The sequence below is a fragment of the Lonchura striata genome, chromosome 3, assembly GCF_050655825.1.
Source record: "Lonchura striata isolate lonStrDom1 chromosome 3, ASM5065582v1, whole genome shotgun sequence".
NCBI classification, from domain to species: domain Eukaryota; kingdom Metazoa; phylum Chordata; class Aves; order Passeriformes; family Estrildidae; genus Lonchura; species Lonchura striata.
In genome coordinates this window covers 53,645,092-53,667,027 of record NC_140705.1, presented here as the reverse complement: position 1 = coordinate 53,667,027, position 21,936 = coordinate 53,645,092, and the positions used below count along the sequence as shown (strand labels likewise).

Below are 21,936 nucleotides of genomic sequence, written 5' to 3'. Positions count from 1 at the left end.
CTTTCACCGGTATCTCACTATTTATCCTATCACTTCTTTCCCAGTATCCTATTACTATGTTGATTATTTTTTATAATTATTTTTCAACCATTTTTGAGGAAGATTTCTTAAGTATCATCTACAAGATTCTTTTTCCTTTGCTATTTAAATCAAAAGCTGAATAATCTCAGCATTAACCAGATGATCCTAGAGTTGACAGTATTACTGAATCAGGGAGGTGGATTCCAAACTCACTGACTGGATGAGAAATACATTAAGTTCAAGCCTTCAGTGCTGCTACTGGACAGATAAAAATCAAAAATATGGGAAAAGGAGATATACCCAGCAATTTCAGTGAGTCTGCAATGGTGTAATTCTTGAGAAATGTAACTTCTATGAAATGAAATCAGGGGCTTAATATCAGTGCTGAAGCAGAAAAATACATTTTTGTTTTCACAAAAAAATCAATGATATTGTGACTCTTCTGTACTATCACCTACAATAGTTCTTAAAAATAAACTTTTGAAATCCATTCCTACCTATGTTATTAATTTAACAAGTGCATGTTTTAAACGAAGAAACAAGACACAGAATGAAAATCATCAGAATACTCTCTTATTTTCTGAGAAATTATACTCCATTATTTGCTCTCTTTATGCATGTTTAGAATTAGGAAAGATTCATACTGTAGAAAAGAAATACCAAAAGTAGAAAATAAAATCCCATCAATACTCAAAAGGTAGTTTTTGTTTTTTTTTGAGAAATGGCACTTACCGAATTGGCTTGCTTCCGAGCTTGGTTTATCAGCTCTTTTATCTGAGAAATGTTTTTCCCTAAGTTATCCTGGAGTTCTTTGATTGGCTTGATTTTATCTAGCAAGCGATCTGCCTCCTTTTCCAGGTTTTTAATACTGGAATCTGCATCAGCAACTTCATAAGAAAGAACAAGGCAGAGCTTTAGAGAATAGTGTCGGAGACTAATTATACATTGCAATAATAAAATCCAAGAAAATTCTGCATACACAATGCTCAGGAGATTGTATATGCAACTATGAGGTACACACAGGCCAGGAAGACACCTGAACAGAATAAGGTAATTTAAGAATGTTTAGAATCAAGTTAAAGTAGCAATAGCAGCAAACACTGGTGTTAAAGCAGGACTTTGAAGATGTAACTACACTTCAAGTCAGGATGATAGTTATGGAAAATATGTCCTGTAGCAAAATACATTTTTGAATGAAATATGTGCTTTCTGCTTTAAAAAAAAAAAAAAAAAGAAGTAAAATGATGGATTAATGAAAACTAGTTGGTTTCCATAGGTAATTTCTGAAATTACTGGGTTAAAATTAACTTGAAATGAATTCTTGAACTGTAATGGACACAAATAGAAAAAGGTTTTATTCTGGTCACAAGCTTAAAATTCTGTATAAGTACTGAAAGAAGATTTAAAAATAGTGACAGTAAACTACAAATTATTACTTTTTTTTTTTTTTTCAGATGAAGTAAATATTTTTACCACAATATTTTTGCCTCTCTTTTTCTTTAAGTATCAAATTCCATTTTTCCCCCTCAACATACACCTAGTGAATATTACCCTCTCTTTGAGAACTCATGAGCAGATCTATGGATTACAACCCTTGGTTCACATAAAGGTGCAGGTTTTTGTGAATGACACTGAAAGGGACAAACATGCATTTACCAGAAAGATGTATATTACATGAAAATAATAGTAATAATAACAGCAATCAAAATAATGCTTAGACAAAGCATTAAAAACTGAATATCTAATTTTTTGAGCTAAATACTCATACCAAAACCTTCCAGATACTTCTTAAGATTTCATGTGAGTTAAATTAGCTACTGAGTCACTTTATCCCAAAGTTTTCAAAAAGTAACTATTTAGCTATTCCAATGAACGAGAAACACAGAGGACCATGCAGAGGCTTTGGTGGTAAGCAGTGAGTAATTGTTTACTGGAAAATGCACACTATAAGCTGCAAGTAAGAAAAAACATACGTACAGATTTCTGCAGGCAAGGTATGGAGACAAAGAAAAGAGAAAAAACAGAGAATAACATAAGAGAGAGAAGATAAGAGAATGTTTTGAAGATCTAAACAGAAATATAAAATAAGGTAAGGGACAGGATGAGTCTATAAATAACTTTTTACCTTTTAAATATTTCATATCAATCAAAAGGAGAATTCAGCACCTGAATTTTGATATAGCAAGGCTATGTCTACTGTTGCATTTAGTTAGGAGCACCAACCTACTCACTTCTTACATCTGGAATGGTTCACCCTACATTACTTTAATCTCATTCTGTAATCCGAGTATCCATTAACATTTGGAGAAAGACAGAAGTGTACTTCTGGAGAACACCTCACAGTTCAGCTTTATCTGACATGAGACGGTTTGTAAGTGTTAAGACCACTCTTCCATGCAAAGAAAATAATGGTGTCTGGGGACAATCAAGAGATTGAATTTTAAATTCTCATTCCTAATCTCAACTAAAGTGCTACTGTACACACACAGGCTCAGAATACTTGAGCTGGGACAGGTGGCCTAGTCTAGATTCAGCAGTGCCAAGAAACAGCTGCTTTAAGACTGCTTCGCAGTTGTTTCCCACTACTCTGAAAGAGACCTTACAGATGTGCTAGCTCTACAACCTGCTGTAATCTATTTCAATCAACAACTACTTTTCATATTGTCTAAACTTGCATGCACCCAATGGGAATTGTACTGTCACACATGTATCTCAGCTGATGAGTGACAGGGAACTTGCTATGGGCAGGCAGTGACAAACAGCCATTGGGATTAATTTCTTTCACTTGTACAGCAACATTGTCCAGCAACAATTGGCAGAGGATATTTGTCCACAGAATGAGAATGACAGCCTCCTAAACTGTATGGTTTTAGGTGTCCAGCTTCATCAAGCTGAGCACAACCTGGGGAGCCCAGAATATCTGAGAAATTAGCCCTTCAGTCATTTTCTAAAGACACTCTAAATTTTGTGGCTGTATACTCCTAGATGAGAGATGGTCTAGCAATCTACCCTAAAATGTATTGTGATATAGAATTCATTTTTATCCATCCTAACCAAAATGCAAATGCTAAAGTAATTGTCACTTTTGATGACAGAATTCATGGGAAAAAAGAAGAAAAATAGCAGATAAAACCCCATTCCCAGAATATTTTTTCTTTTTATATGTGTCTTCAGTATTCTACCAAAAATAGTAACATATATGAAAGAAGCCATGCATTTCTCCCAGGACTGATTATCTGATTGACTGAAGACAGATTTAGTGTGGGGTATTTTTCTTGAATCAGGCAGTGAATTGTCAGTCAGAATCTTTGATTAGTCATCTCCTAAATACTTTAAAAAGTAATCTGAGGAACAAATCTATCCATTACATGTACATCCTGCTGACATTAGCTTTTCTTGCAACTACTAGCACTAGTCTTTAAGATTTAAAATTCTTTCCACAGAATGGTTAGCTTTCAAAGAGACCTCTGGTCCCTTTTAATATATAAGAAGCCCAGAAAATAGAAGTGATAGAGAGTCCTTTTATCCTAGCATACTGTAGTAATGCTATATAAGTGAAATTCTGGAGTATCTCTGTTTCATTTTGACATATGAAATGAAAAGTACAAACTGAAGAAAACCACCACCAAACGACCCGAAAAAGATCTTACTGTTCTTGACTGGATCCTTCACAACTGCATTTGTTTTGGCCACATCATCTGTAAGTTTACTGTAGTTTTTTCTTAAGCCCAGGAGATTCCGATTGAGGTCTTTAATCTGGGCCAGGACGTCATTTGCAGTATCATTGGCTTGTCTTGCTTTGTCTTTGGCTGCCTGTACCTTTATGGCTGTATCTGTAGGCAGAAAATGATGATGAAAATGATTGCCCAAAGTGCAGAAGTAACTTTTTTTAGAAATGATATATATCTGTGCTCCAAAAAACTCCACTTTATTTCTGCACTTTTGGCTCTGGAAAACCCCTCAAATGTAACAGCACCTCAGAAATATGACAGGAATCTTTAATAAACCATTAGCATTGTCAGTCCTGACAAGAGAAAGAAAAGAGAACCCTGATTGCCTTTTTTCATCATATTTAAGTAGTTTCTTTTGGGTCATTATTAGAGGTCATGCACCTTTCTGGCTGAATGAAAGTTGGAGTTACTGTGTTACTTCCCTCTATTAGTCCCACAAATTATTTTCAGCCATACCTTAAATTATGACATCCCTGCACATGTTTGTTTTTGTCCCATGTGAGCTCTATCTCATTCAGAATCTTTCTGCTTTTATCTGACTATTAGTATAGCAGGTACAGAAGAATTATTAGTTTAAGCTGCTCTCTGCTTTCTCAAATCCTTGAACAAGATATATGACAGGGTCATTTTCTTTCCCTTCCTCATTTGATCAATTTCCTGTTGGACAACTAATTTACTCCATTTTCTTATCTATGCCATTTATTGCTCTGAATTTTATTCTTAATACTCATCTGCTTGTTTTTATGAATGTTCTTGTGCCAAGAGTAAGCATCCTGTAATTCTAATCTGCCAAGAGTTTATTACATTGCTAATGATTGCATAATTCATATTACTTTTACTTGTTCCATATTTAGTATTCTGTGCCCTAAGGTTAACAAGCCTTAGAGGTCCATTTTGGTTGACTGAGACATCTATCTGTGCTCAAGACAGATAACCATGTCAGTATCTTGACCAAAACCCAAGAAATGGTACATGATGAGCATAAAATATTAAACCACTTATTTTGTGAGTGCTGATTTCAAGGATTATTAAATCTAAACCAAAACTTTTCAGTCAGCTGGAATCTTAAAGCCACAAAAATGTACAAGATGAATACTAAATTGTTTTTAATGCTAAGGAATTACTAGCAGTCTGAACCTTCTAGATCATCAGAAATCAGACAGAATACAGATTTTCTACAGAGACTTTTCTTAAGGTGAAACTTCCATTTATAGAGTGCTCCTTGGAAAAAATTTCATAGTAAAATAGAATGATTTAAAACATTTAAATTTTAAAAACATTAATTTTATCTTTCACTATTCATTATAATGAAAGTGAGATGTAGCTCCCTGTCCCTTGCTATCACAATGCAATGTAGCTAACATCCCAGGACTTTGGGATTTTAATTAGTATTACATTTAAAAAAAATAGTCGATAAGAAATGACAAATGTTCATATGTGAGACGCTGAAATGTTGAGGGCTAATGACTCAAGCAATGGTCCATTGGCAAAAGCAGCAGGTTGCTATGCTGAGGTCAGATAACTCCAAAACTAAGGAGAGGAGCAGAGTTTTTGGGTGTGTGGTGATGAAACTTCTGATTTACATAAGCACAGCCCAGGTGTCTCACCCATCACCAGAGGATACCCAAAATAAAGCAACCTTTGTTTAGCAAGGAGATTTTTTTCTTTTGAGCCAGATTAGGAAAAAGGTCAAAAACAAGCAAATCCTGTGGAGCTGGGCTAATGCTTTTTATCCCGTCAATATCCTCCCTTACACCACTGATTTGGGGCATGTATCAGGACATTCACACACAGGCCCAAAGGTGTTCATTGCTTCTGGGGATGGCCCAGAAGGGCCCAACTACACTGGTGGGAGTAACAGAAATCATGTCTTAGAAGGGGTCATAAACCACCAAAAACCCCAGACTCATTTCTGGGGCCTTCTGCCAGAGAACAGCACATGAGCCACAGTGTTGCATCAAACAGTGTAAAACCACCCTCCAGGGAAAGTACCTGGGAGTTCCCACCTGAACCTGAAGGCACCTTAACCCACTGAACCTTATGTTGTGTGGGGTTTCCCCCACCCTGGAGGAATCAAGACTGTGACCATTACTTCGACCAAGGGACATAAAAATTGCAACAACCAAGTCTTGTTGATGGATCCACATGTGGATCTTCCCTTCCCTTCCCTTCCCTTCCCTTCCCTTCCCTTCCCTTCCCTTCCCTTCCCTTCCCTTCCCTTCCCTTCCCTTCCCTTCCCTTCCCTTCCCTTCCCTTCCCTTCCCTTCCCTTCCCTTCCCTTCCCTTCCCTTCCCTTCCCTTCCCTTCCCTTCCCTTCCCTTCCCTTCCCTTCCCTTCCCTTCCCTTCCCTTCCCTTCCCTTCCCTCTTCTCATTTTTATACTTTTTATAGTTAATACCCAAAATGGCTACATACCTCCTTTCTACTGCAACCAAATTTTTTCTAAAATTAACCTGCCATAGTTATATGTATATATACATGTACATATACATCTATCTATCTATCTACACTGGTCATTCAGTGTCATTTCACTCTAATTCACCTCAAGGGATGTATTAATAAGAACCTCAGTCACCCTTGCCTTCAGGGTGGGTCACAAGAGCACAGCACTTCAGAGTCCACTGAGGACAACCTGTTCCAGTTCTAAGCAATTCACAGGCTAAAAAAGATGTACAACACCAAACAGTGGCTGGAAATGTTGAGAGTGGGATAGAAATGTACGACAAAACCCAGCAAATTTCACCCTGCTTTTTCTGTAAACTCAGTAAGATTTCTTCTTGGGTTAAATTACACTGGTGAAATTATAGTGTTTCATTAAAGATTAATTTCAAAAAGACTTTTCACATATAAACAGAAGACTATTTGTCTTGGAGTGTATAATAATTTCTGATATCATAATTATTTTCTTTGAGAAACCTTCTGCAAACTGCAGAAGCATGGTACTTTTTGCCATCCCAAAATTCGAACTGATACTATGTAAATATTTTCAATTCAATTTTCTCTCTCACATTGCTCAACTTTGTCTTATAACAGACTGTTGTAACACCTTTGTCTTATAACTGGCTGTTACCAGTGGTCAAAGTAGAACCAGTGTGACACAGACAAAAATTGATGAGACAAATGTTAAGTGATGGAAAAAGAAACAAAGGAGCACAATTGAGTCAAATGTTACAACACTTTTCCAACTTACCGTTAGGAATAGCTGAAAGCTTTCCTAACGTTTCATTCAAAGACCTCAAGAGAATGGAATTCTTCTCATCAGCATCTTTCAGCTTGTTCTGTGTGCTGTCCAGATTATCATCATTTTCTATAAAAAATGCATATGATACAGATGCTTTAGCTCTTTATTTTCTTTATTCTTTCTTTGCACATAATTTAAAATGCATAATAACAAGCAATTCATTTTTCATTAAGATATCAAATTGTGTAAATAAGGAAGTCCAGTAGAACTTGTTCTGCTGATCATCTTCTCCAGTTTCTTTAAGTTCTCAGCTTGCATAGTATCTAAGTGCATGAGTTCCTTGAACTGTTGTATATATTTAATATGGGTTTTTCAACTGTGTGCAGAGGAAAGAATTTACGATGTTATGATTTAGGCAAATTCACACAATGATCCACTGATAGATTCAACAGTTGTGATGTCAGTCATAGTTTTGATTCCTAGATTAAGCTACTGTCTTCTTAAGGTGGTTGCCTGAGCTGAATGAGTTGAATGTGGTGCGAAAGAACCAAGACTCACTAGGCCAGGTTGCTCTTGCAATTAGAGTGGCCAGAGCCTAGTTCTCTTGGATTTTCTCAAAGATTTTGAGATAACATCCAAGGAAATATTCAAGATCACTAACTTTCAATATGAGATGAATACAGTAACAACAGGCTATTATGAAATAAACATTCTAAATTCTTTGGGAAAACATCCACCTAGTAAATAACATTCATAGTTAAGAATTGGTTCAAATCAAAGGACCAGTACAAATCAATGGCGCAGGTGTGTCATATTTAGTACATCACAGTTGAAACTTGTGTCTTCATTTACAAGCAAGTTCCTATTTTTCAGCATTTACTTTGAATATAAGTTATGCAAGGTCTTTTGAACCATATCTAGCAGAGCAATGAAACTATCTCAAAACTGAGATCCCGGCTAAGCTTTATGGCTACTGAAACAGACATTATACCAAAATTCAGAAGTAAAGTTTGACACAAAAAAATGTAGTTAGTGCTTTAACTACTATTGTAGTGGGCAGTTTTCATTATTTCTCTGTATCAATATGAAGCTCTTTGGAACAGACAGCTGGTAATATCTTACCTTAAAGGCGTATCCTACTGGGAAACTAATTTAACATCACCGAGCTTGGCAGCCGGAAGAGAAGAATAATTTGTAGAAAAGAAGTTCAGGATGACAAGCTATGACTGTGACCTTCAGGTATGTGACAGGTTATTGAAAATAAACACCTATGTGGTTCACATTCCACAGATTCTAAAAAGAGTATGGTTTCTTAAAATTAGATGTGCAAGAAACAATTTGTAAGGAGAAAAATCAAGCAAAATTCATATTGCCTACAAGAAATTATTAATTAAAATTTGAAGGCTATAGCAAGGCTGAAACAGCACATGGAATTTAAATGAGAACTACTTTTGTTGTTAGACCTTTTGAAATGTCGTTGAGGAAGAAATCTGTTTGCTTTATTTCAAATAGAGCAACACACTGGACTGCAGGAGTACCTGGAGATGCAAAATGTTCTGCAGAAGAACAGGACATTTGTGTGAAGTGTGAGAGGCACAGTTAACACTAGAATAAAGTTTGGAAGAATTGCATATATTATACGATCATTCTTCTCCTTAAAAACAGCTCTATTTTTAAGTGATAGGTTATGTCCCCATTGCTGAAGGAGGCTACTGGTAATGTGATATTTTTAAACCAGGATGAATTAATGAGATTCTGGTCTTGTATGCTTTGAGATTTTATCTGAGTTCTTTCCTGTTAAGTAATAATACCAAAAAAACTGCTTTAATAACTGCTTTAATTTCCAACATTTAATTCTGAAATTATGGTCTGCCTGATAATTTCTTGGTGTTTCTAGTGAAATGCTAGTGTTTATAAAGTGTGTCAATATTTCTGAGAAGTTTGACTCATTTATAGTGATGGTGTTCTAACTTTGTAAGATACTTTTAATTAATCACTTTTTCTCCTCTCTACTCTGCCTATCCAGTGTGCTAATTATCACCTGATTATATTTCTGAAGAATCACGTTTCCAGATTTCTGTTTTCAGCTTTGTAACCATAGCAGCAAACTGGTTTTTTATGGAATTTAACAACGGAAGTTTCCCTAGAAGTTCTGAAATTGAGTATTGAGACTCTACCTGTTTAATATTTTTTCTTTTAATTCCTCAACTACAGTTTTACTGTGGGTGGGGTTTTTTTTTAGTTACAATAATAAAGCCATAATTAAGTGTTCCTAGGGATGCTCTTACACAATGAGAAGTGGGGAGATACTATGTCCTGTGTCAACTTTTCAAGGAAATTGTTTTCAGAGAAATATTAAGTTTTATTTTGAAGTAGTTTCTTATCTTGTAATCCAGATGGCATCTTCACTAAGCACTGGACTAATCTCTTGCATAAATCACAAACTGAACTGACTTCATGTCAGCTTTTCTACATGCTTTGATTATTAGCATTTATGAAAAAAGCTGTTGATTTGAAGGCCTAAGATCCTCCAGTTGACTACTGAGGTTTGTCAAAATGCAGGTAGCTACAATCTAAGTTTTTCCAAACTGCAGAACCTATCTGACTTGGAAGAGGTTAGTAGGTCTGCACTGAAAGATGCCAGGCACTGTCAACTCTCATTAAAGTGTAGGTTGAGCAGTATCATGAGAAATTTATCTCAATCCTGTTTTTACTTAATCAGCTCTGCAAAGAGATGGCACAAGATGCCAATAAATGCACTGTTTGTTGTTCAAATCAGCAAAACTAGTCATGCATTGCTGAAACTAAACCCTAAAGAGTAACCGAGAACCTGAAGGACTTTGCATGTATTGGCCTTTGCATTTGCTGGCTTGGTTAACATGAACAAAGATTTTCAATTTCTGTTTATATTAAACAGAGCATTACAGGATAAAGCATGACCCCTTATTCCTCTGAATGAATGGAGTCAAATGAAAACAAACAATGCTGTGCACATATATTTCATCTTAAGATGAACTCAGGAATTTAGTTACTGTTTATAGAGAGTCATTTACAAGAGATACACGGTTTTACAAGACTCTGCAGATCACAGAAATATGTGTCGCTGGTTAATTGCTGATGATGTGCCACCATCATGATGGAACAAATATATAGAGGAACATAGTGGAAACAGGTAACATTTGACAGTACGGATAAATGCAGTTTTTTCCTCATGAAACTGTCCAAGGAAACATCAATAAGGCTATGCTACCAAATTCATGTATCCCAAAACCAGACTAAAGTTGGAAATACACCAAGGAGCAACAAATGCATCTGTTTTTATTGACAGAAATTAACTGACTGTTACATACATCCTTTTCTGTTATCTTTGTGCTACTTCTTCCAATTAGCATTCCTGCTCCCCACAGTCTCATCCTATAAAGAGGAACATGGGTCACAAGCTGATTCTTTTTTTACTAAACCAAGCAAGACTTAGAAACTGGCATTAGGAACAAACAGGAGAAAGAGATGTAACTAGAGAAATGCAGCTAATCAAGTTTAACTTTTTAAGGAGTACCTTCAGCACTGACTGCCATAATCTGGTGAAAGCAATATGCCAGATCAGCAGAAAGACAACACAGAGGAGAATACACAAACAAGGGATCTATCGGCTGGATATGCTGCCTATCAGCTGGAAAATGTTTTAGTTAAAAATATTCACGTGTTGTCTGACAAGATATCCCCCTCAAGCTGTCAATTCTTAAGCAAAAAAAATTACGTTAGCAGAATTTCAGTAGCCACCTGACAGCCGTCTCTAGCTGAAGAGGAGTTTATGTATCTTATTTTAACTTTTCATTTATCAGCAGCATTTATACACTGGTAGCCCAAATTTCAAAATTCCTTCATAGCCACTGTACTACATACAGATTTTGCTTCTTACATCAGGTTTATTTTTTCTAACTCCTAACCCCACAGAGAAAGAAATTACTAAATCTCCATTTTAATAGCTTTTGTCACAAGCTCTGCTTTGTAAGGACTGTTTCAGCAGTCTTTGGTGGTAATATAAAACATTTTCATGATTAACAGCCATTTTATAACTCAGGTAATTGGCCACAAATCAGGGGACTGTCATAATATAGGAAGAAAACACTCCCATCTCTATCATGGCCCAGGCTGAATTTTTGGAGGGTATATTAGTTGAGTGGCTTATGTGTCTTCATTACTTAAACTAATGTACTTCCTGTAGTGCAGACAGAGAAATTTTAAGCTAGTGATTAGTTCTGTCTATGAGATCTTTACAGAGTACCCATTAGCCACACTGCACTTCCAGCTGAGACTCTGAAAGGGTGGCTTTATAAGGATTCTAAGGAAATATCTTCCTATTAGTTTGACACTGAACTCTCAATTTCTCTCATGGGAAAATCAAGACATCCAGAAAGGATTATGTTCATAATACTAATAACTTATGTTCTATGTTATTCACAATACTAATAATATCACCACTTTGGTGCAAAAGCAGAGTGGGGAATACAAGTCTGTAATTGCATTTTTTTCTTACACATCTGCATTCTGGGCACAAGGTTAACTGATCTCCAAGGGTCTAGCTGTGGAGCATGGACATGTTTTACTAGATGTAAAAAGGCATACTGTTCAAGTTCAGAATGTTTGTCTTTATGAAGCACTCCAAGATGTATCGGGAAGCATTAAAAAAAGCTCCATCTCATTACCCTTCAGTTTGGGACAAAAACATAGACAAAGATTTAATATGTGCATTTTAAGCATTGCTGCCTGCTTGCATTAAGTTTGCTTTATGAATCTTTAGGCTGTTTGGACATTTTCTTCTGAATTATGAAACCATTATCAACTTAAATTTTCACTGGTACAATGGGAAAATAACTTTTTTCAAAATTCTCAGCAGTAATGGTTGCAATATATCTTGTTTCAGGGTTAAATTGAACAGTAGAGGCACCATCTTAATTTGTCCTTGAAAACAGGGCACTGTGCTTTACTGCACTACACATGCCTGGGGGGTACAGAGAGCTGTGGACTCCAGGACTCCACTCTGAGGTGCTGAGTCTGCTCACTGGAGTGCTGTGGCTGGGGAGAGCCAGCACAGCCATTTCAGCGTCTCTTAGCCATGGTCAGCTACAGCAGTTTGCATTCCAGAAAGAATCACTATCTTTTTTTCCCCCCCTCAGCCATGCTACTGAAATTGCACATTGGCCTCTTTCAATAGTCTTGTGATTTTCTATAGCATATTTCCTGAAATATGTTCTTCCAGCCCTAAATCTCTACTGAATCTGGAAGTAGAGAGTTGCAATAAAGAAGACCCTAAATATACACCCAAGATTTACTAGTAACTCAGACACATTTCTTTCCCTCAGTTCAGCTACAAGAAAATAGTCACGGTTTTCACTTTCAAACAGTGTATGACGATGAAATGCACTTAATGACCTTATGAAACATTATGCTTTATGACCTTATTAAACATCATGTTTACTTGTTAACTAGTTCTGCAGTTGGAAATCATAGAGCTGCCAAAACTAAATAAAAGTGCAATGATAGCCAAAAGATGACTAAGGTGTATGGATCACCTCCTTTATGCTGTATGTTCTTCTTAATGTATCTCCCAGGAGGCAAAAGAGAATTTTGTATACAAAAACATAGAAGACAGGGATCTATTATGAAAATCTGTCTTGACTGTAATAAGAAACAAGTTTCTTATTAGTTTCTTAGTTTAACTAAGCTAGCAGGATGGGGAAGATTCATGCATCATCTCTGTGACAAATTTAAAACTCAGCCTTGAATATTTACTGTGTGCACTTTTTCTTGCCCTTTTTGTAGTTAGCAAGAGAATACCTAAATTCCCTCCTTCTCAGCCTTCTTATCCAAGAAAAAGAGAGGGGACAGGAATTCCTGTATTATGTCTGGACACAAAACAGGAGAATCTTTTCATTGATACAGTGTCCAATTTCAGGTAATGAATTCTAATTTTTTCCTATACGGATTCTTCATATCAGAAGCATAGCAGTCTCACAACAGTTTTTTTCCCCTCTGTTTAGTGGGGCTGAATGCCATATACTGCACATACCTTTGACATCACTTTCTAACATCTTGGCTCTGTTAAGGACCCTGAAGCTCTTCTTAAGAGAGCTCTTGGCGCCATCCTTCAGTGATCCTTGAGGACCAGATGTCTGTAGACAGAGAAGAACAAAGGGTCAAACAGGTAGGAAAGTCTGAGTCCATAAAAGACATGTGATCATGATCTAAGTGAAAAATCAGCTACATTTTATGTGCACATCAGTGGGCTCTGAATTACATCCCATAGCCATAATATTAGTCTAAGAGAACCAAAATTTAAAAAATCTAAAATTTTCTAAGAAATATTTTTTTAATGGAATGTCAGATCCCCTTTGGAATATGAGAGATTACTTCAATAAAGAGATACAATGCTTACAGTTTTAAAGAAACAGAAACAGATTTGACTCTAAGAGCAACACTGTCCAAAACCAACAAACAAAACATATTTCACTTAAATATGTATTTATCCTTCCAGCTATGGACAGAACACCATGAAATACAGTATTTCTCTCTAACTGCAGCTACAGAAACTCTACAGAGGCCAGATGACTCTAATAATGTCAACTGAGATTCCTCTGTGGTTAAATTAAAGAATTGTGATTGCTAGGCGAGTAAAGAAATAAGAAATAGAGTTTTAAAAGAAGGGCAAACGGAAGTTAATCTGAAAAAAAATTATTACTAAGTAACCATCCTTCATCATATCATACTACTTAAAGATCTCCTGAAAAGCATCCATCTCTACCTTCAGTGCAGAGACTGATCAATAGATGGAATGATTTTTCTAAATTAGATTAGTTATTTCAGTCAGTAGGAAATGCTCCAGGTTCTGAACCACTTACTGTTCAGTTTGTAAGACTGAACTCAGGCCACACATCATACTGAATACATTTTTTGAGAATACTCCTGACAGCCAGATAACATTCTATATTAGTCATGGGTCATAGCCTTGTAACTGGTATGCAATTAAGAAGCAGCTACTTTTCATTTTCCAGGGCAGATACATATACTCAAAAATTAACTTTGTGTCAATGAAATGACACAATTATTATTGCTATTCATTATTTTTATAATGAGCAAGCCCAGAAGTGACATTTCATGCATTGCTGAAGCTCTGATGTTTTTCAACAACACTGTACAGAACATATAGTGAACTTGCCGTTTCTCTTTCTTTTAAAAATCTTAGTGAATGTTTTGGATACTTTCAAAATTCAGAACCAAGCTTTTTGTTATGGGGTATCTCATGGTATATATGTTGCCATGTCTCAGGGATGGAGCTATTAAAGAATTCCTTGTATTTAGATGGGATGTAAATATAAGCTTTTATGTGATTTTAAGAACTATGGCACACATCACTGCCATTTTCTAAGCTCACCTGAAATATTAAGCTGTGTACACATTCCTTTCAACAACAAAAACATATACATTCAAAAGATGAAAAAAATTAGTTTATATCTTATAGTTTTTCTCTACTATATAATAACAAGCAGCACTGGTAACAGAAAAATATTTAAAAAAACAGGAAAAAAAACCCCCCAAAAAACCAAAAGTACCCAGTGAAGCAAAAGACTGCTCCAGAAGGAAGAATGTTTGGCCAAATTTTGGGACAGATGCACCTGTCAAATCAGATAATACTTTAAAATTTCTTTTCTTACTAGAAACAGAACCCAGAGTAGCTCTGTGACTACAGACTTAAAAAATAAGGATTGTTGTTATTGTTATTATTATTATTACTACATAACTAGGCAGGGCTGACTGGCTGTTGGAGAAGCTTATAGTGAAGTTGTAAGGCCAGATTTACAATGCAATACCAAGAAGTTCATCAAATCAGGGACAGTAATTGGGCAAGCGTTGACAATTAGCCAGAAACAGATTTCAGCATAAAGTTACTACCAGAAGAGCCCTTTCAGAGTGAAATAAACTTGTACTTATTAAAAGCCTTAAATTATATTTTTTAAAAACAATCTTGAAAATGACAATTAATTAAGATATCTGATAGGAAATCTGATAGTAATTTTTTACTAGTTTTTCATGTGGCTCATGAGATGACAAGTTATGAAGAAGTCAGTAATTAAAACCCAGACATTTTACAACTTTGTGTAAGGTGAGTCTGTATGCTTGTGGCAAGCATGGGTCATGGTGAACCACTTTATAATTGAAAAGGATTTACAGCCAACAGACTTTGGCATTGTTTTCTAAATTAGGACAAACCCTGTTAAAAAAAACATAAAAAAGGGGAAAAAAGGAAAAATAAGATTATGATTCAAAATAAATTTGAAAATTGCAGTGTCTCTAGAATATAATTTGTTCTAATTCTGTCTCTTCCAAAATATCAATAATCTGCAGTTAGTGTCTTCCTCTCCCTGTGCCTTTCTTCATGGCCTCTGTCCTCCCCATGCAAAGCCTGTGCAGTTTGAATCTCTGCTTTGTCTTCTGGCAGAAGTGGGACCATGTTATGTACCCAGTCTCAGTCATGGTTTAGAGGCATAAACACACTGGGGCAGTGTTGAGGATCACTTATACAGGTACAAGGTTTTAGCCTCAGTGCTAATTCAAATCATTGAAAAATAGTTCTGCCTTGTTCTTATTTTTTTTTCTTTTCACACACACTTACATTGTGAAGTTTTCTCTTATGCAAGAGATAGGGCTACTATTTCTACCAGTCCTGAAGATGGATATCAAAAATTATTTGCACCTCAGGGCATCCTCACAAGGATGTTGAGGCAGCTTTATGCTGGAAATTCAGACATCAACAGAACTGCTGGGGTACCACCTACAAAGAAAGTCAAAATCAAAGAAGAAAGCAGGACCCTAAACACTCAATGTGTCCCCTGTGCTTCCTACAGTCCCCAGCCTAAAAAGCCAAAGACTAATCCACTTTTTTAATATATAGTGTACAACTATTATTCTGATCAATGACATATGACCAGAATATGTTAACCTAACTCCTATCAGTTACTACCTAAGTAATGGAATGCTGAAACAGACTGAATGCTAAAGATTTCTCATTTCTGATGAATTTATTTTGATTTCAAAGGGGAGAGCAAATCCATCATAAAAACCTCAGGAGGAATTTTTCTGTCATATTTTTAATACATTTTTTCCAGTCATTTATCAGGCATTCTGTAATCACGATGGATTTTGAGCATCTTTTCATTCATGCTTTAACAACATCAGATTAATTTGAAAATTAAGTCTTTTTCCCATTACAAACCAAAACCCAAAAAACCCTTGAGATATCACTAAGGTTCTTGTAAATAATTTGATCCAGTGATGTACAGGATAGAACCTAAACCCAAAACCTGTCCCTACTGTCTCTGGTTCAAACACCAGCTCATTGCTGTTGGGAAACCTTTGTCCCTCTGCCCCAATATTTTTCCTGCAAATATGAAAGGTGAAGATCAGAGATGCATAGTGAGCTACAGCACTTCTCTCCATTATCTGTTCACCACTGGAACCTGGAGTCTTTTACAGAAGACAGACATCCACAATAGCTCTCATAGAGAAGAGAACATGGCTCCATCTTTCAGAAGAAGGGGAAAGACATAATCTCCATCATGTCACAGGGTCCCCAGAGCAACTTTTCAAAAAGTTTGCAACACAGTTTCTAGGTGATTATGCTGCCTTCTAGGAGCAAATTCACCAATACTGCCTTCTAGGAGATTTTTTGAGCCATTGTGCTCCAGACCTAGTCCTGACTGAGGGTACATTCCTGGTCTTGTGCTGAAGCTCAGCTAAAAGCTCCTCGGAACCTCCAGAAAGTGGGACCCTGATTTAACTGGTTAGCAGTTAAATTCCTCACCTAGCCTGAGCAAACATTCAATGCTCTTTAAATACAAACAAGGAAATAGAATAAAGAAGTTATGACTGTAGTTTACAACTGACATATTTTTAAAATCTGCCTCAAAACCCTGAAATGATCATTTAAAAAATAACAGCTAAATCTATTGCTCTGCAGCAATTTCATGGCAAGCCACCAATGACCTCTATATCAAGTCAATTACATTTAAAAGGCATCAGCTGCCTCAGTTTTCTTCCTTATCAACTACATCCCCATTTCACATATACTGCTTATAAGAAAACCAAGCTCCTTCTAATGAATACATGCAAAGGAGATGCTGAAAACATCACCTTTAATATTTTCGTCTCTTTCCTTGCTACTCACTTGCTTCTACTTACACCATGTTGTCCATGTTGACCTCTATCACTTAAATTATCAACCCCCTTTCTCTTTATGCTATAGTCATCCAGTGATATATTCACTTCTGTCACCATCCTGTAATTTCTACCTTTGTTTCTTTATTGCTCTATGTGTCCTACTTTCCCCCTTTTCAATCCCTGAAACAGATGCCTGTCTCCCTCATTCCAAGTCATCAAAGGAGAAAAAGACAGCACATATTAAATTTTAATGAGAAGGAAAATACTAAAAGGGCCTGGCCCTTATTTACTTCTGTGGTGTAATTAGGCATTCTGCTGAAACAAAGAACTATTTAGGGAGAACTAGCACATACTAGTATGTGAGGTGAATTTTCTTCATCAAGAGAGAAATATAGTAGTTAGTGTTATTTGAAAAAAACACTAAAAATGTAAACAGCATATAAAAATAAAATTTTTTGTGCAGTGGCCTCTTTTTTTTTTTTGTGCTCTTTATCCCTCTGATGAATAGAGAACAGACCTTCACAGCACGTGATTGATTTTGCTATTCTCACAATCCATTTGACTGAAGTAGCTCTCTGTAAGCTACCTTTATTAATGTACAAGTGCTGTAACTACAAGCTGTTTCTGCTCATCTACATGTTTTGTATCAAAAGTAAGTTCTGGCAATCTCATATTATGCTGTCACTGCTGCACATTTCTGTAAGCATGTGAAGTGCATGTCTGTTGGTCTCTGACTGATTCCCACAAATTAACCATTAACTCCTTTGATATCTGACCTAAAAGATAATTTTATGTTAATGTTTTCTGCTCACAGTATATGCATCAAGGAGCCAAGATCCTCATTGTGACCCAGAATGGAGAGCTGACCTTACCTTACAATCCTATTTTTAAAAGTTCTCTTCATTTTCTCTGGAAATTTACATGTGCTACCTCATACTGAGAATAATATTTCTCTGCAAAAACTGGCAGAAGTCACAAAGTGAATAAAAGTTCCACTACCCTCCTACAAGTCTCTGTTTCTAGAATTCTGGCCAGGTGCATGCAGTTAATCTGATGTGCAGGGAAGTGTCTCCAAGCATTTTCAGGGAACGAAGTTGAAGAGTTAATTAAGGTATGGAGTTCTTTATATTTAATGAATGTATTACCTGCATCTAAACTAGAACTTCTGAATATCAAATGGCCTGTACTCCTGACTCAAAGCTGTTGGCTTGAGCCATACACAGGGACCAAAAGGTGGAAGACAGAAGGAGGAAGGATAGTAAATAAAATGGAGAAGAAGTAAATAAAATGGGGAAGAAAAGCAAGGATGATGAGTTAGGAACAAATAGGGACTGTCTGAAGGTACACATAGCTCTGACAGAGACATAGCTTTCTGATCACAAAAACAAGAATGTTTGATGGCAAAGGTCCTCACATAAAGTTTTAAGATGGTAAAACATGAATCTGAGATCAGATGTAGCACATTCCACAAAAAAATCTAAACTTTCTTCTCGATTTACTCTTTTTTCCTTACCTCTTGCATAGCTTCATTTGCAAGAGCCTTGGCTTCCTTGGCAACTCTTTCAGCTTCATCTGTGTAATCCTTGATGTTAGTATAAGCATTGAAAGCACGTGTGGCATTGAAAGAGAGGTTTTTTGCTTCAGTAAGGATTCTGTTGGGATGAGGAAAGTAAACACACCATTAAACCTGCTGCCAGAGCTCAACAGAACAGAGCATCCTACATTTTGAAACACAACAGCCTGTATTTCTAAGGCTGTTTCTAAGGTGTTTAGAGAGCAATGCTACATTTGAGATTTCAGGAGATCTGGCATCATGTGTTTAATGGATTCATATTTCATCTGGGCAGAAAGACATAAAGAACAATGTTTGCTAAAAGAGGAAGCTCTATGAGATAAAAATAGATCAGTCACTGAGAAAAGATAGCACTGTGCTTAATGCTCTAATACAAGTAACATATTCATCATGTGCGTTTTTAGGCTATGTGGTGAGCCAGGCAACTTGAGGAAACCTGCACTATATGAACATGAAGGATCATCACAGACATGTTTTAAAGTAGAATCTCTGAAAAATTTATTTTTTGGTCTGGCTGTCAAACACAGAATTGTTTGTCTTGAAGGAGATCTCACAGTCTAAACCAAATCCCAAATGTTAATTTTGCTGACCAAAATTGAAAACATAGGTAGTAATGGTTCATATTGAATGTGATGTTCAATTTACGTGAAATACTTCATTGTGATAGCTATAAATAGATTAAATACAGTTAGTATTTGCTGGTGCAGAGACAGCATTCAGCTAGTCTCCTTCCTACAGGAATTTCTAGTCAGCAGGCTGGGGAAATAACATTTCTTGCACTCTCTCTGTATGATGTATTAAAACATTTTCTACAAAGAATTGCTGCACCTACAGAATGAATTTGAAGACAAATATCTCAGTAGTCATTATGACCAATGCCTATGTTGATTTTACTGAATAAAGTGTAAATGGGCTAAAATCCCTTCTTGAACTGGATAAGAATGGATCGGAAGTTGTATTTTTGTCTCTCTGGGAAATTCTCTAGCCATACAGGTATATGGCAATATGACAGAGATAGAGACTACTCCTGTTGGACCTGTTCCAGCTTGTTTAAACTATTAATTGAGAAAGTGTGTGTGGAAGAAAGGAAAATTCATCCCAGTATGTTCTCTGGAGAACTGTGATAGCTGGGCTCTGATCCTCGCATCAATTACTTATTGATTTCTACAAAATGCCACAGAGAAGACAAAGCGGACAGAAGGTGTAGAACCTGGAATCAACATGAAGGAGAGAGATTCTCTTTAGGTTACTGCAGAAATTGCATGAGTGAGCTGCCTCTGCATCACCCTTGGAAAAGTGTATCCCTTTCCTCAACTATGGCTGGAGCTCACTAGGCTGCTCTAAGTTTCTGTGATGCCCTGTTAGACAAATGTGGAGCCCAGAATAGCTACTTAGCAAGTAGCTCAAGAACTACTTAAAAACATGGCTCAAATCCCTTCTGGTTAGGAAAAACCTAAACTGAATTTGCCAAATATCAATGGTGTTTGCTCATGAGCAGGCAATTAGCCATAAGGGAGAAGCCTGCACTAATGCTTCCTTGTACACAGCAGAAATAACATTTTTTTTTCTAGGTTAAGTTCATGAATGGTTCCATGTTCTAACACTCAAGAGAACATCCTCATTGTCAATCAATATATTATTTGAATCCTTAGAGGGTGACTGGAGAGGCAGGGCTCTCCCTCTATTTCTCCTGTAAGAAGAAACAGCAATCTATACCAAATTCAGTACTGTCTGACAGACACTCAAGTTCCAGTTGTGAAGATAGATGCACTTTTTAATTCCTCAAACTGATAGAGACTGTATATGGCTGTAAAGTACAACTATTTATTGTCAGTGCATGAAGTAAACAGCTTTATCCTGATTACACAGGACCATGCTATTTCTTTGTCCTTTGAAAATATATATTATCTGACCACATCAGAAATTTATACTTTGAACACTCTGCTTTTAGACATAATTTTTAATGTCCTTGATTCTGTAGAGTTTATTGTCTTTTTTGAGAAACTGATGTTGATATCTGGATCAGACATAGGTATGCATGGTGCTGTTAAAACATTTAAACACTACCCTAAGCTCCTTAAAGGCCAAGCTGTCACCTACATTAAGACAGAAGCATGTACAAACACCCATAAAAAGGTCTCTTTTGAATAGTAAAAATTTATATCTCAAAGCCTGTCTTGCCTACATCTGACTAGGAGGCACTATCTTTTTTGCTTACATTTTCTCTCTTAGTGCCTTCATGACAACCTTCCATGCATTCAGATATTTATGCGTGGTTGGGTGTGACACTAAAGTCACTCATTTTCAAATTCATTTTTACCTAGGAAACCATAGCTATCATTATTTTACACATACCTTAAAGCATGTATTACATTGGGTGTCTAGAGTAGTGTAACTACACTGTAAATGAAGCCAGTAATTTTGCAAATATCACAGCTAATTTCCTGTATTTTCCTCAAAATTACAGATGCTGGTAAGAAAAAAATTGTGTTAAGCATCTGCTCACAAGTCTTTGCGATATGCAAGTCTTCAGGTAAATCTAAGCAGCAAAAAGTAGCAGATTGTTGATGTTTAAAAACCCTTTTTTTTCCATGCAGTGCTTCTATAAAATAATGAAACTCTGAAGCTATGCTGGGAACAGGTCCAACAGGCATAATATCCATGGTCAATTTCTGAGTATTACTATTGTAAATTGCATTTGCTATTTATGGCTTGCTTTCTTAACTGCACAGAATGCAGTAAAACAAAAGACACCCCTCTCTTTTTCCCCAAAAATTCCAAAAAGCCAACAAACCCTTGTTTTATCTTCTTTCCAGGAAACTGTTTTCATGATGAGTTATATAGTATCATTCTTTTGAAAGAGCTGTGGTCAAATAAATGAAGGGCATTGCAATTCTCATATTTAGGACTATTATAGCGGTAAACAGAAACTGAAGTTTCTGTTCTTGGGTTTAAGCATTTTGGTCCTACTTTCTTAGGAGGGAGTTTTGAAACTGGTAGAGTAATTACTGTCCATCACTAAGGGGGACTTCTGACAGTAAACAATTTAGTATCACAATAGTTGTCTCCTACCAAAATGTTCATCTTAAAAAGGAAAACACTACTTGTTTTTAACAAATGCACATGGAAACATGTAGTGAGCTCTTTAAGAAGAATTTCTATTTTTTTTCACAACATAGCAGTAAGCATATGATAAGTTAAACTGTGTTATCAGTG

General features: G+C 36.2%; 1 protein-coding gene across 4 annotated transcripts in view; it reads right to left on the bottom strand.

Moving 5' to 3' along the window:
* LAMA2 (laminin subunit alpha 2) overlaps positions 1-21,936 on the bottom strand; it is a 334,791-nt gene that overhangs the window by 42,695 nt on the left and 270,160 nt on the right. For all 4 annotated transcript variants that reach the window (XM_077782207.2, XM_085576525.1, XM_077782208.2 and 1 more), the window contains 5 exons: positions 18,661-18,799; positions 13,003-13,105; positions 6,942-7,058; positions 3,672-3,854; positions 754-908 (listed from right to left, as the gene is read on the bottom strand). In XM_077782207.2, coding sequence (XP_077638333.2) covers positions 754-908; positions 3,672-3,854; positions 6,942-7,058; positions 13,003-13,105; positions 18,661-18,799 — 697 coding nt within the window. The remainder of the gene's footprint in view (positions 1-753; positions 909-3,671; positions 3,855-6,941; positions 7,059-13,002; positions 13,106-18,660; positions 18,800-21,936) is intronic.